This window comes from Ictalurus furcatus, chromosome 7, assembly GCF_023375685.1.
Source record: "Ictalurus furcatus strain D&B chromosome 7, Billie_1.0, whole genome shotgun sequence".
NCBI lineage: Eukaryota > Metazoa > Chordata > Actinopteri > Siluriformes > Ictaluridae > Ictalurus > Ictalurus furcatus.
The window spans coordinates 4,864,194-4,879,466 of record NC_071261.1 but is presented as its reverse complement, the minus strand read 5'-3'; the positions used below and the strand labels follow the sequence as shown (position 1 = coordinate 4,879,466).

At 38.2% G+C, this 15,273-nt stretch overlaps 1 protein-coding gene across 1 annotated transcript in view; it reads right to left on the bottom strand.

Annotated features, from left to right (window-relative positions):
- The window catches only part of LOC128610658 (astrotactin-1-like), a 175,726-nt gene that overhangs the window by 102,453 nt on the left and 58,000 nt on the right, over positions 1-15,273 (bottom strand). Inside the window, exon 7 of the mRNA XM_053630075.1 lies at positions 5,986-6,136. Coding sequence (XP_053486050.1) covers positions 5,986-6,136 — 151 coding nt within the window. The remainder of the gene's footprint in view (positions 1-5,985; positions 6,137-15,273) is intronic.

The following is a 15,273-nucleotide window of genomic DNA, read 5'->3' as shown; positions in this document are numbered from 1 at the left end:
TTTGCAAATTCGTCAATGTGCCATCAATGCAAAAAAAAAAAAAAAAAAAAGAAAAGAAAAACAAATAACAAATCAGAGAATAGTAAGGGGAATTGCAGATAGATTTCATTTATCGTGATATCCTTCAAGTTGGACGATTTCAATATCTGCTGGGAAACATCTGCAGCTTTAAGACCAACAAAAACATAGTGTTTTATCTTGTAACACGTTTCATTTTGTCTATTTTATAGTCCTATACAAACCTTAATAACCTGCTGTCTGACTTCAGAACAGCGCAACAAACATTTTCATTTATGCATCTTAGCTTCCCTTGTCCATGCTAGCCTTCCATGCATGGAGTGTCTTTACTTCTCAAACCATGAACGGAGGCTTAAATTAAGAAAACTAAACATGTTGTTTAGCAGGGTTAATTTCGTTTACAAGAATTCAAGTATCTAAGTTGCTGTTCAACACCGACTACATGCATGCATAGTTTTACACTTTCATTTTATACTGAGCTTAGTTATAACTAACGACTCGTTAGGCTTATTTACAGTCCAGACTTTTGCAAGTATTCCTGACCTTGTGGGGGGAGAGAAGCAAATCAGACTCAAGAGTAATGCTAGTGACTAGCAGCTACAACTGACTTGTAATCAGCTTTCAGTATTTAGTTGGGTGTAATGACGTAACGTGTACATGGCTCACACACATCAAACGTTGATAGTTCGTAGCCACAATAAGATGATAGTATGTCTCACAAGCTTAGATCCCAATAATTTGCAGTGCTTTTAACTTCTCTCTTTTAGGTAACAAACAGAACAAAAGTCATCAGTTTTGACATTTCATGAAGTTAAAAGATTTAAGCAATGCATACGAATGTGTTTATAAATGAGTACATTTCAAATCAATATATTAATACACCACATGACCGAAACAGTACTGTTCAGCAGGTCTAGGCTGTCACATGGGCCTGAGCAACAGCCATAACCCACATGAAACACTAAGCTCTTGCAAATGTAAGAGGAAACACAATTAGCTCTGTTTTAGACTGAGCACAGATATATCCTACAATTTGCACACACCAGACGGCATCTCGTAGGAACCTCATAATGCAAAGGTGTAATTTAATTAAATATATTAGATATCTCCCACAATTATCCCACAGAAGGAATTAATTATTTTTTTGCATCAGCCAACGCCACTGGCCAAGAGATGCTTGGAGAAAAAAAAGTTCTATGAAAGTCAAGCTAATAATAATAATCTGTTCCTAAAAGAAACTTCAGATAAAGATTCAAACAGTTTAACAAATTTATAAAACGGACCCCATGGAAAGGTGCATAAAATTAAAATGACTTCTCCTAGCAGTGAAACATGAGTCATGAGACAGTGTGGGATGATGAGATTATCAAAGCTCAATGTGCAAATATTATAGTTTGACACATTGTGTCATGCAAACCATTTCAGCATTCACCATTCAGTTCTCAAATAACAGTTCTACATTTCTGAATAAGTATTTTCAATCATTAACCATTTTCATTGATCATTTACAACATAAAAATGACTTAAAACAAATCACTAGAAATGTATTCGTAAAAACTGTTATATAATATTCATGAAGTTCATTTTAAAGATCAGCAAAGTCATAGCTGATAATTTAAGACGCTTAACCTACAACTGAAAGGCAAAAAAAGAAAAAAATAATAATTGGGGTGGGAGTGCCCACATAATGTCGAAGTTCTGAACCACAACTTGTACCTCTCCTTTGGTTTGTATTTGAAGTTGGTCCAAATTTTGTCTATCTACTCAGCCAGATAATATATGCACTCTGCACACTGGCAGCTGCTGTGGCCAGCTCCCACCTCACAAGGGTTCAATCTGATCAAACAGCAATCAGGCAGAAAGTGTTGGCCTACACATCTCTTCCTAAATGAAATGAGCAACAGGGTACAGAACATTTTGTGTACGTGTACACTCACTGTCCATATTAATAGATACACCTGTACATTTATACAGTAATCCAATCAGCCAAACATGGTTATAAAACCATGCAGATACAGATCGAGGCCTTCAGTTCATGTTCACATGAAACATCAGAATGGTGAAAAAAACGTGATCTGTTTGTCTTTAACTGTGGCATGGTTGTTGGTGCCAGATGAGCTGGTTTGAATATTTTCAAAACTGCTGAAACTCTTTGCATTTTCACACACAACAGTCTGGAGAGTTTACACAGAATGGTGCGAAAAACATCCTGTGAGAGAAGGCTCTGTAGGCTGAAACACCTTGCTGATGAAAGAGATCAGAGGAGAATCACTAGACTGGTTTGTGCTGATAGGAAGTCTATAGTAACTCATAATCACTCCTTACAACTGTGGTGAGCAGAAAACCATCTCAGAATGCACAACACATCAATCCTTAAGGTGGATGTTCTACAACAGCAGAAGACCACATCAGAGTGTATGAAGGGAACTGCTAATTGTCTATTTTTTTAAATTCTGACTAAATTAACTGATTTGACAAATAGGCAGTGCGTGAAATTTTTTATTCAAATTTCAGAATGTGCGCGCTGCTCATCTAAATGCCACCAATAAGAGAATGATGTAGAATTAATGCTGCACGATTAATTGAATATCGATCTCGATTATGATTTATCTGCCCACAATTACATGAACACGATCGACTGCGATATTGACGTATAAAGTTCGTTCTCCGCTCGTAGAAAACTCCTTCAGATCAAATCAAGCGCTTCCTAAACGTACAGACAGTCACCATAGAGCGGCGCAGGGATGACGTCATTTTGTAACGCCAAAACCCGGAAACGAGTTAGCATTTTAGCGCTCGCGCTGCCTGCTTTGCTTCGGGTTTTGGAGCGGGAAATCATGACACTAACGTTATTAAACGGGACTACAGACGTTGTCGGGGACATTAAACGTCATCACGTCAAACAGGAAAAACTCTTTGCAGATAAACTGGTTCAGGTCTGCTGTGCACAATTTCCCCCCAAAAACAAAACCTGGATGAAGATTCATCCACAGAGTAAATCCGTGTTATGGAAAAGGTTTTTAAATAAAGTTTGGAGAAGTTATCGGAAGCTCGGTGATGGTGATGTTGAAGTGGAGCGACCGTGGTGTAGATCGTTTATAGCGTACGGTTAGCTTTTTATTTCTGGAGATTGTATTTAGAATTCAAACTTCATAAAAGTTGTGTTCATTTGTGAAAATGATCTTGATGGACAAAACGTGTTGGTATTGTAAATTATGTTGATCACAGGCTTTTGGATTATTGCAAAAAAAATAAGTTCTGTGTGAAAATCCTATTGGGTTTTTGTGGAGGAAACCGATGTGATGATAACTTCCGGGTTCCGGTACAGAATGACGTCGTCCCTGCACCGCTCTACTGGGTGATCTGTCTGCGTCTCTCCTCCTGTAAACACTGTTATTGACTTTTCTGCATTCGCCTGAATTGTTTTCATTTGGTTGATTTGATTTCATATTTTCATTTGGTTGATGTTTTTTTTAATTTTTACTTATCCAATATTTTGGGTACAATTTTATTTATAATTTTCTTCTACGAGATGATGCACTTTAAGGACCAGTCTAATTTGATGTAAAGATTTGTACATTATCAGGATTGTAGCACAACATGGAGGTGAAAGCAGCGATCTGTTTATTTAAATGTGAAAGTGAAATAAAAATATGTTGTCCCTGAAATCAATAAATAATCGTGATAAATAATCATGATCTCAATATTGATCAAAATAATCGTGATTATCATTTTGACCATAATCGTGCAGTCCTATAAGATAGTGGCAATGGCAAAACAAAAACACAACATTCTAATGGCCAGAAAAAAATATCCTTATTACCTCAAGTTCAGTTTGAAGAATGTGTCTGTTTATGTGAACGCATTTTCTTCACAAGCCAGGATTTCGCTGATTGATGATGGCAGCAGAAGGCAGTAATCTTCTTTAATCGGAGGTCTATCATCTATCGTATTTTCATCATATAATCTGACATGTAGAACATGTTATCTCACAGTCCGTTATAGAATTTGGCCAAGATTTAATTGGGATCTTCTCGTACAGTGCAGAACATAATCTTAGAAGACAATAGTACAGAGTTGCTGTAAAACATGCTTCCTCTGAGACACATGAAGTCAGCCTACGCATCTTTTCACATTGGATAAAAGCCCTAACTTCTTTTTTCCTTATATATGAACTCACAGACACCTACGATTGGTTAGTGTTGCTCTGACTGCCAGTTGAGAAAGTAATTTCACCTCTCCCACCCAGAGAGCAATTTAGCCACAGATGTCTGTGGCATCATCGGGATTCAAACTGCTGGTCAAGCGATGATATGGAGAAAGCTTTTTTCCACTATGTATTTGTAAAGAAAGAGTCCACATATCTTATTAAACATGCGTTTACCTGAACTTTTTCCTGAAGATTAAAACTGTGGTGTTAAAAACTGCACTACTGATCCGATTAGGACATGTAAGATATTCTTAATCCAACTGACTTTAATACAAATAATATACTCAGCAAAAAAAGAAACTTCTTCAGGGGACTGTATTTTAAAAATAATTTTGTAAAATCCGAATAAGCTTTATAGAGCTTTATTGTAAAGGGTTTAAACGATGTTTTTCCATGCTTGTTCAATGAAACGTAAACAGTTATTGTGCATGCACCTATCGAACAGTCAATTTCAAGTTACAATAATTTAGGACACTAAAGAGACCTTTCTACTGACTCTGAAAAACACCAGAAGAAAGATGCCTAGGGTTCCTGCTCACCTGCGTGAACATGCCATAGACCTGCTGCAGGGAGGCATGAGGACTGCAGATGTGTTCAGAGCAATAAACTGTAATGTCTGTAACGTAAGACGCCTAAGACATGCGACAGGGAGACAGGAAGGACAGCTGACCGTCCTTGCAGTGGCAAACCACGTGTAACCATGCGTATCAGAATGAACAGATAATGTGTTCTAAATGGAAATAAATAGAGATACGAATATTAGGGACACGTTTACTTTTTTCTTCCTTTTTTTTGTTGAGTGTTTTAGAAAGTTTGCCAGAAAGGCCATCTGGTTGGGACTAGAGAGAGGTTTTTACTTTCATGTGGGCATGAATAATGATGATAAGTCTTTATTGGTCACATAAATACTTTTACAGCACAGTGAAATTCTTTTCTTCGCATACCCCAGCATGTTAGGAAGTTGGGGTCAAAGTGCAGGGTCAGCCATGATACAGCACCCCCTGGAGCAGAGAGGGTTAAGGGCCCAACAGTGGCAGCTTGGCAGTGGTGGGGCTCAAACCCCCGATCTTCTGATCAATAACCCAGAGCCTTAACCACCAAGCCACCACTGCCTATGGTGAATAAGTGGTCAGATATGAAGCTCACAGGACAATGAAAGGCCACGTACATTATATAAATGCACTGTGCTGAGCAATACATTTACAGCATGCTTGGTAGCTGTCTGGTCAGGGTTATTGTGGTTTAAATTATGCTATTAGTTTGTTTATATTTTGTAAAAATATAAACACCAGACTGAGAAAGTCTTAAACTTGAGTGCTTTTCAACCTAAGACAAATCTTGCAGTAGAAACTAAGTACACTAATCCCAGTGCCAGAAAACGTGAAACTGAAATCACATTACGCATCAGGCAGATGGCATGAGAAACCACAATGCTTGCCTCATTTCGTGGCTGATGAGCCTTCACAAGAATAAACTTTAAAATAATAGTAAAAGAAAACCAAAAAAGAAAGCCAATGAATCATGGATTTGTGGCTTATAATCATAAAAATGAATAGCAAGTTCCTGAGATTAATTTTGATATTGATATTTACTTCATGCCACTGTGCGGGAGTTAAGCGGGTTATGAACATACAAAAAAAAACTGGGTGAAGACAGAGATCGAGTTCACAAGAGATAAAGCAAAACTCGTACTAGAGTAATGAGCAACAAGTATACTATAACGTGCAGGATGTAGAGAAAGGGCCAGGATAACGCACCACACAACCGGTGGAGTCCAACTTTCGGTCAGATATGCAACGGAAGTTTCGGCTGCAGCCGCCGTTGTCTTTTGAGCAGTCTCGCACCGGGCCAAAGGAGTCCAGCAGAACTTCCAGACTGTCGAAGGACGAGGAGATCATCAGCTCCTCCCTGAGAAACACCAAAAACACAGAGTACACACTGTCAGGAACTACTGCTGAGGAATACTAATAGAGGTAAGTCACAATAACACGGTGTTGTGTAGCATTTTAAAAAGTATTCGCCCCATCCTGATTTCTTCTGTATCTCATATTAAATAGTTTTAGATCTTCAAACGAAATACAAGATAAAACAAAGGCAACCAGAGTAAACACACAGTACAGTTTTTACTTATTTATTTAATTTTATTTTTATTTTAAATATAAATCATGCAAAAAATTAAGTGTCCCCCCTAAACTTAAAATCAAGTTGTGCCACCTATAGCAGCAATAACAGCAACCAAACGTTTCTGATAACTGGAGATCAGTCTTTCGATTACTTCTAGCAATAGGATTTACTCCTCTGCTTTGGATCATTGTCTTGCTGTATAATCCAGTTGCGCTGGAGTTTCAATTTACGGACTAAAGACCGGACATTCTCCTTTATGATTTTCTGGTAGAGAGCAGAATTCATGGTCAACCACCATGCTTGATTGTAGGTATGATGTTCTTTTTGTGAAATTCTGTGCTTAGGTTATGACAGATGTAACCGAACCCCTGTCTTCCAAAATTCAGACGAGTCTTAATGTTCTTCTGGGTTAGCAGTGGTTTTCTCCTCACCACTCTTCCATGGATGCCATTTTTGCCCAGTATCTTTCTGATAGTGGAGTCATGAACAGTGACCTTTATTGATGCAAGAGAGGCCTGTAGGTCCTTTGATGTTGTCCTTGGCTCTGTTTTGACTTCCTGGATGAGTCGTTGCTGTGCTCTTGGAGGAATTTTGGAAGGTCGGACACTCCTGGGAAGGTTCACTACTGTGCTGAGTTTTTTTTTCCCATTTGTAGATAATGGCTCTCACTGTGGTTCCTTGGACAGCTTGAATCTATCATGTCTGATTTACAAAGACAACGAATAGCAAATGACATTAATTGACAAAGTTCATTTTCATCACAATTAACATGTCCCTAGGTTATTTCCACAGTGTCATAAATAAATGAATCGATTAATCAACCAAAGAATCAATCAATAAAAACTTAAACTGTGTAGGTTTTGTTATCGACAAACCTTGACCTTGTGAACCCTGCTGTAGCCTTGATTTGAGCTGTACTGAATGAAAAGTGATGATTTTTTTTTTTTTCCCTCAAAGCACTCCACATCCAACTGTTTATAATTGACTGTTTAGAAATTTGAAAAAGCAGTAATCATGATGAGGAAAACAGAAATGTGACCTTTTTATTGTCTGATATGTATTGAGCTTGCTAAATCACCGCGGCACTGAGTAAGTGGGATATGTATGATAAATTGAGAGGATTTATGAGCATGCTGCCACGACTCAAGCCTGGTGAGAGAAAGAACGTTCTGTATTGTTTTGCAAATGTAATGCCCTCACTCACACTATGCTGAACGAAAGCTTCGAACAAATGGGTTTGATGTTTTACTGTTATTACGACCCCCGCCCCACCCCACCCCACCCCACCCCCCACCTCACACAATAAATATTTAAAAATGGTTTTAAGACAAATGATAACATTTCTATAAAGATAGGCTAATACAACTGAGAAGATAAATACTGAAGCATCTTTGTGAAGCCTCATTATGAACTTTTACATAAATCCTATAGGAATAATGTCGTTATTTTTTTTCTTTTCTTCAAGTTATTGTCAATGTTTGCCTTATCAGTTTTATCATGCGGTTATGGCTCATGACAAATCATTAATGGTTTCTATAGTACCACCCTTATTTAGTGGAAGACACTAAATATCGACCTTGCACCTCCATTCACTCTTGGCTAAATCAGAAAAAAAAAAAAAATCACACGAATTAGTGTAATGACCGTTGAGATAGATAACATAATTGTATTAGCACTGAATACACAAACACTCTTTCTCCTTTGTAATGAGACAAATGTACTTCAGTGAACGTTCCTTTCTGCAGGGCTTGAGACAGAACACCAGTGGAAGCTTCTAAATTACTTTAGTAATGCCTAATACAAAATGCCCACTACTGGTACCTTTCATCGTGTACAAGAATCAATTAATTACATTATTAGCTGATGCATAATAATAATAATAATAATAATAATAATAATAATAATATCAATAAATTATTCATTAATAAATTTAAAAATATTGATAATAATAATAAAAACATAATATTATATGCCTTTGAATCATTGGACAGTCCCGGTAATCACACCCAGGGTATTGTCGAGGTTTCATTTTGTCCATTCATTCATTTTCAGTAACCACTTTATCCTGGTCAGGTTTGCCATGGATCTAGAGGCTATCCTGGATTAGATTTCACCACGTGTTGGTGGATTTCAGGCTTTAAATATTTATAGAATATATTTGCATTCTGCTTTGTAGCTTTCTTAAACTCTGTTAAAAGCTTTTCTTTAAGGTCATTTTCAGCATGATTTAGAACCTGTCTATTAAGACCTACAGTCTGGAGTCCAGTCAGGCACATCTGAAATGATCATCTACCCTTTAATACTCAATCACAGAACTCCTGACGCAAATCCAGTGTTAACACGCATAATATGAATTTTAAGGTTGTTTAAATGGTAATAATACAGCTCTGGATTGGACACAACACATACAGTCCCCTCTGAAACTATTGGAATGACAAGGCCAATTCATTTTATTTGTGCTATGCAACAAAGACATTTGGGTTTGAGATCAAAAGATTTACATGAGACGAGAGTTTAGGATTTCAGCTTTTATTTCCTGATATTTACATCTAGATGTGTTAAACAACATAAATAATAGAACCCTTTGTATCATCCATCCATCCATCTTCTTATCCTTCTTCAGGGTCACGGGGAACCTGGAGTCTATCCCAGGGAGCATGGGGCACACGGCGGGGTACACCCTGGACAGGGTGCCAATCCATCACAGGGCACAATCACATACATATTCACACACCCATTCATACACTACGGACACTTTGGACATGCCAATCAATCAGCCTACCATGCATGTCTTTGGACTGGGGGAGGAAACCGGAGTACCCGGAGGAAACCCCCGCAGCACGGGGAGAACATGCAAACTCTGCACACACAGGGCCACGGTGGGAATCGAACTCCCAAACCCTGGATAAGTGAAGTAAATTAAATTAAATAACACTTTACATATTGAGTTGCATATACCTTGTTTGCAATAACTTCATCAAGCCTGTAACTCACTGAAATCACCAACTTGTTGGTTTCTTCTTTTGAGATGCTTTTCAGGTTTTTAACATGGCCTCTTTCAGTTGTTGGTTGTTTTGGGGGATTTCTCACTTCAGTCTCCTCTTCAGGAATGAAAATGCTGCTCAATTGGGTTAAAGTCTGGTGATTGTCTTGGCCAGTCTAAAATCTTCCACTTTTTTTTGCTCCTGACGAAGTCCTTTGTTGAGTTGGCATTGTGTTTTGGGTTACTGTCTTGCTGCATGATTAAGTTCCTCCCGATTAATTTGGATGCAGTTCTCTGTAAATTGGCAGACAAAATGTTCCCGTAAGCTTCTGAATTCATTCTTCTGCTACCATCATGAGTTACATCATCAATAAAAATGATGCAAGCCCAAGCCATGACACTACCTCCACCATGTTTCACAGATGAGCATGTATGTTTTGGATCATGATCAGATCCTTTCTTTCTCCAAATGTTGGTAGAGGTTAATCTTGGTTTCAGAACTTTTGTGTCTCACCTCTGTATTTCTTTTCAAACTACAATCAGGTTTTCCGATTCTTACTGCTGATGAGTGGTTTGCATCTTGTGGTATGGCTGCTATATGTCTGTCTTCTTCGAACGTTGGATTGTGATACCTTCAGCCCTTCAGAGGTTGTTGGTGGTCATTGACTGTTGGTTTGGGTTTTTCTTCACAGTGCTCCCAATGTTTGTCATCAGCTGTTATTGTTTTCCTTGTTTTCCATTCTATGTCTGTTGCTCAGTACACTAATGGTTTCATTCTTTTTCAGGACATTCCAAATTGTTGTATTGGCTATGCCCAATGTTTGTGCAATGCCTCTGATAGATTTTCCCTCTGTTCTCAGCTTCAAAATGGCTTGCTTTCCTCCCATAGACGGCTCTCTGATCTTCATGTTGTCTTATCCTTTTTAACAACAAATGCAGTCTTCACAGGTCATAGAGTAGAGTGGATGATCAAAGCTATTTATTCAATATTTTTTGCTTGCCTACAAATTGGGTGGTCCGATACAAACTGTGCCATGTTCTATGTCGATTAACACATTTACACATAAATATCAGCAAATAAAAGCTGAAATTCTAAACTCTCTTCTCATATTCAGGTCTCAAACCCAAGTCTACAGCAAAAACAAAAAAGAATTGGCTTTGCCATTCCTATAGTTTCGGAGGGGACTGACACATCTTAGATGTCTACGCACTTGAACTGGAGAAGAATGCTTTGCATAGAAGTATGGCCACCATAGCCTACCACCAAGCCCTCATACTAAGCAGGTTTTGGTTTGCTGGTTTGATTACTGATTTGTTTCTCTATTCCCCTTTTAGTGTAACCTTGTCCGTGCCTGTTTACTGATCACCTAACTATCTGCCCGTTTCTGAATCTGAATATTGCCTTATACTTCTGCCTTTTTTTTTTTTTTTTGCCTTGGTTTATGTTAATAAAACCTACACTTGCATCTCTCTGGTTGCCTTTTATGGCTATACATTAAGCAAGTACTTGTACATGCATTCAATTTTCAATTATTTAAAAAAAAAACAAAAAAAAAAACATTTATTTGAATATAATGAATGATTGCAAATAGCCAAACAGTCAGGATTTTCATTTATACCAGTGCAGCAGACTCCACTCAGACACTGTACAGCAAATCAGAGACCAAATCTTTATAAACTATTCATTCAGTGCCTGCTGTGTGTAACCAAGTTTCAGCACAACATGGGAGGGCTGTGTGAATTAACACGAGACATTCTAGTGAACTCAAACCACCCAGCAGTGAGGCAATTTTCACTCAACTGCACCTCAGTATGGCTTAGGGCATATCACTCCAGCGCCTGTTCTGTCAAATTTACCATTGGGACGCCAGTCACTCTGCATGAGCAATGTTCTGAAATCCAGAGGAATGTCATCTGCAGCCCTAAATCTGAGGAGACATTCTAGTCCACCTAGCTCTGATTTAGAGCTACCATAGTACACACAGATTTACTTGGAATTTGTGTGTATGTGGCATATCCAGGATAGGAAAAGTGAGCTATTTTTGTATACAAACACTCTTGGTTATACAGGGTGTCCCAAAAATCTCCATAAATAAGGGACTAGGGTTTGTCAGCACATTAGTTGTGCCTTCATCAGTGGATGTTCATGGACGTCCACTTCTCGGATGGTCCGCAACACTTCCAGTCAATTTGTTAATAAGTTTGGTGATAATCTGTGTGATGTGATTCCCTGTTAAAGTCCATCGCAACCGTCTGACAGCTTCCCGATCCAGCCATGAGAATGATTTCAACATTCTCAACGTTCTTCTTTAGTCAAAGGCGTTCTTAAAGGATCTCTGAAAAAATGTATATATAGTCATGTGAAAAAACATAAGTACACCCCATGGAAAGTGTTGGCTTTTTTGATATATTTGGACAAGCAAACATTTGATGATCTTTGAAACAGTGCCTATTAATAAAGTTGATATACTTAAAGAAAACCCACAAGGAAAATTTTCTTTTTCAATCATTTATTCAACAGAAATATTAATAGATGTGAAAAGTAAGTACACCCTTGGCCTCAGAAGCTAGTACTGCCCATTTTGCAGAAATAACTTCTTGTAGGCATTTTGCATAATTGTCCACCAGTCTCTGACATCGGCTTGCTGGAATTTTTGGTTTTCTTGCATGTACTGCCAGTTCACAACATTTGAGTGGGATTCAAATCCAGGCTTTGACTAGGCCATTCCATAACCCTCCATTTCTTCTTTTTGAGACATTCCTTTGCTAGTGTGTTGAGGATCATTATCCTGTTGAAAGGTCCATTTTCGGTTCGACTTCAACTTTTGGACAGATGGCCTCATATTATTTTCAAGGACTCTTTGATATGATGCAGAATTCATAGCTGAATCAATGAATGCAAGCTGTCCAGTCCCTGAGGCAGCGAAACAGCCCAAACCATAACATTTCCACCACCATCCTTCACAGTTGGTATGAGGTGCTTCTCCTGAAAAGCTGTCTTTGGTCTGCGGCAAACATGTCTGCTGTTACCGTGGCCAAACAACTCTATCTTTGATTCGTCTGTCCAGAGCACATTATTCCAAAAGGCCTGGTCTTTGGTTATATGCTCATTGGAAAACTGTAGTCTTGCTCTAAAGTTCTTTTTAGACAGCAAAGGCTTTTTTAGAAATTGATTGTAGAAGCGTGCACTTTGACAGCAGCAGTTGCAAGACTTACTAGCAGATCCTGTGATGAAATTTTGGGGTTCTTGGAGACTTCTTTTTGCATCAGAGGGTCTGCTCTTGGGCTGAATTACAGTGAAATTATGCATTTCAAATAATTTGGCGAACTTTTTAAATCCATTGCCAGACTCAAGCATCCACAACCTGTATTCTGAAGGCCTTACATAACTCTTTAGACCTTGGCATGATGACATCTGGGAACACCAGACACTAGATATGAGAGGGGCATAAATAAGACAGGTTCCACCTGCACTCCCTAAGCAGGTTCTGATCACTGGCATCCAATCTTCAACACCTGATTCTAATTTTATGAATTTGAAGGTGTGATAAATGTAGGGGTGTACTTACTTTCTCCATGTGACTGATCAGATTTTTTTGTTAATTTAAATTGTGAAAATTACTACACAATGTCAATTTTATGTGTCACTTGATAGAGTGTATCACCTTTATTAATAGGCACTGTTTCAAATGTGGATCAAATGTTTGCTTGTCACACACGCACACACACACACGCATACATACATACATAGTCATGAATCAGAGAAGGAACTCTGAATACAGTTCCCAGCAGCCACTGCATCAATGTCACATGACCACCTGCACTACAGCCACAAATGTCCATTAAGAGGAACTTTTCACAGCAATTACTACTGTATTTATTCCCTATAAGGCTAATCATAAGAATATATGTACTTTTTGATCCCCCAAAAGGTAATTTTTTTTTAAAGCATCCACTACTGGCCTATTTATATATATATATATATATATATATATATATATATATATATATATATATATATATATAATGTGTATTTTTTATTTTTTTATTCTGAATTAGTTTATTGCACTGTCACAGTCACATTCCAAAGTAAATAGTGCCATGTGTTCTAATGTCAAAATTCAACAAGATGCAATTCAGAATGCAATCCAAAAAAACTTGGAGCTTCATCTGGGAAAGTCAATTAAGACGAAAGCTAGTCATTTGGTTATAGTATCATACATTCAGAATTTTTCCACAATCCCCTGAAGTCTGTGAACAGTATGAAAAATATCAATACAGGTTTTAGTCATTACTTGGCGGTGTGTATTTTGCTTCTCTAATTGATTTTCGATTAACTTAAATGGTCCTATGTTCCCTCAGTTACTATTAGGTAAAACCTGCAGTAGAAGACCATAGGATTTCTCCCTAAGAGTCCTGATCACTGTGGCCTTACAAAAACACACTGTAGCATTAATTAGAACAAGAGTGCTCATTTGTGGTCCTTTGCAAAATATCAGATTAGGTATTTGCAATACACAGACAATGAAGTGTTTCATCTGAGTGATACAGTATATAGTGAGTGCTATAAATAATAATTTTTGAATGGTCACATCTGGAAATACATGAATGAGCTCTGATTTGCATTAGTCATTAATCAATACGTAAAATAACAGAATTAATAGATGGATCATTTCGCATTAATAAGATCATTACATCATATTTAATACGGTTAAGAGCACAGAAAGAACAAAGCTGCGGTAAGTCAGAATTGGGAGACATTTTATGCACAGTGGACCAAGTCCTGGTTCAACTACTCTAATACAAATAAAATGAAAAAAGTTACAAACATTACGCCTGTATTGTTTTGACAAATAGGGGGAAAAAAAGGAAAATAAAAATCACCTGCCTTTGAAAATTTGGAATAAATTATATTGTTTATCAGTGTGAAATTCTTGACAGTGCATGCAGAAAAGACTAAGGAGTCTCTACAAGCATGTGAACTGGGGTTTCGAACATCGATTTCCTGGATAAGGTACACTATATGGGCAAAAGTTTGTGGACACCTGACTATCACACCCCTATGTGGGCCCTTCTCCAAACTTCTGCCACAAAGTTGGAAGCACACAATTGTACACAAAGAGAGGTGCATGAACATCGACATTTATGGCATTTGGTAGACGCCCTTATCGAGAGTGACTTACAAAAGTAAGAATACCATCAATATTAGAACTCTGTTGGGAGGAAAAATAGTAAGAACACGGACAACTTTTTTTCTTTTTTTTAATGAAAAGTTCTAATTCAAGTACTTTAGGAAGAGGAAGGTCTTTAGACGTCATTTGAAGACTACCAGTGACTCAGCTGTTCGGACATCTAGGGGTTCATTCTACCATCTAAGTGCCAGAACAGAGAAGAGTCTTATTGCATGCCTTCCTTGTACCCTGAGAGATGGTGGCACCAGTCGAGCGGTGCTAGAGGATCAGAGGGAGCGTGGTGCAGTGTGGGGTGTGATAAGTGATTTGAGGTAAGTGGGTGCTGGTCCATTTTTGGCTTTGTTGGCAAGCATCAGTGTTTTAAATCTGATGCAGACAGCTACAGGAAGCCATTGGAGGGAGCGTAGCAATGGGTTGGTGTGGGAGAACTTAAGAAGGTTGAAAACAAGTCAAACAGCTGCACTCTGGATCAGTTGCAGAGGACAAATGGCACTCAGAGGAAGACCTGCCAGGAGTGAGTTGCAGTAGAACAGTCTCGAAATGACAAGAGACTGAACCAGCACCTGAGTGGCCTGTATGGATAGAAATGGACGAATCCTTCTGATATTGTAAAGGAAAAAACGACATGAGTGTGTCAGATTAGCAATGTGAGAGGACAGTTGATTGTCCATGGTTACCCCAAGGTCGTGTGCAATAACTGAAGGTGGGATCAGAGAGTTGTCCAGGGAGATCCCAAGATCCTGACA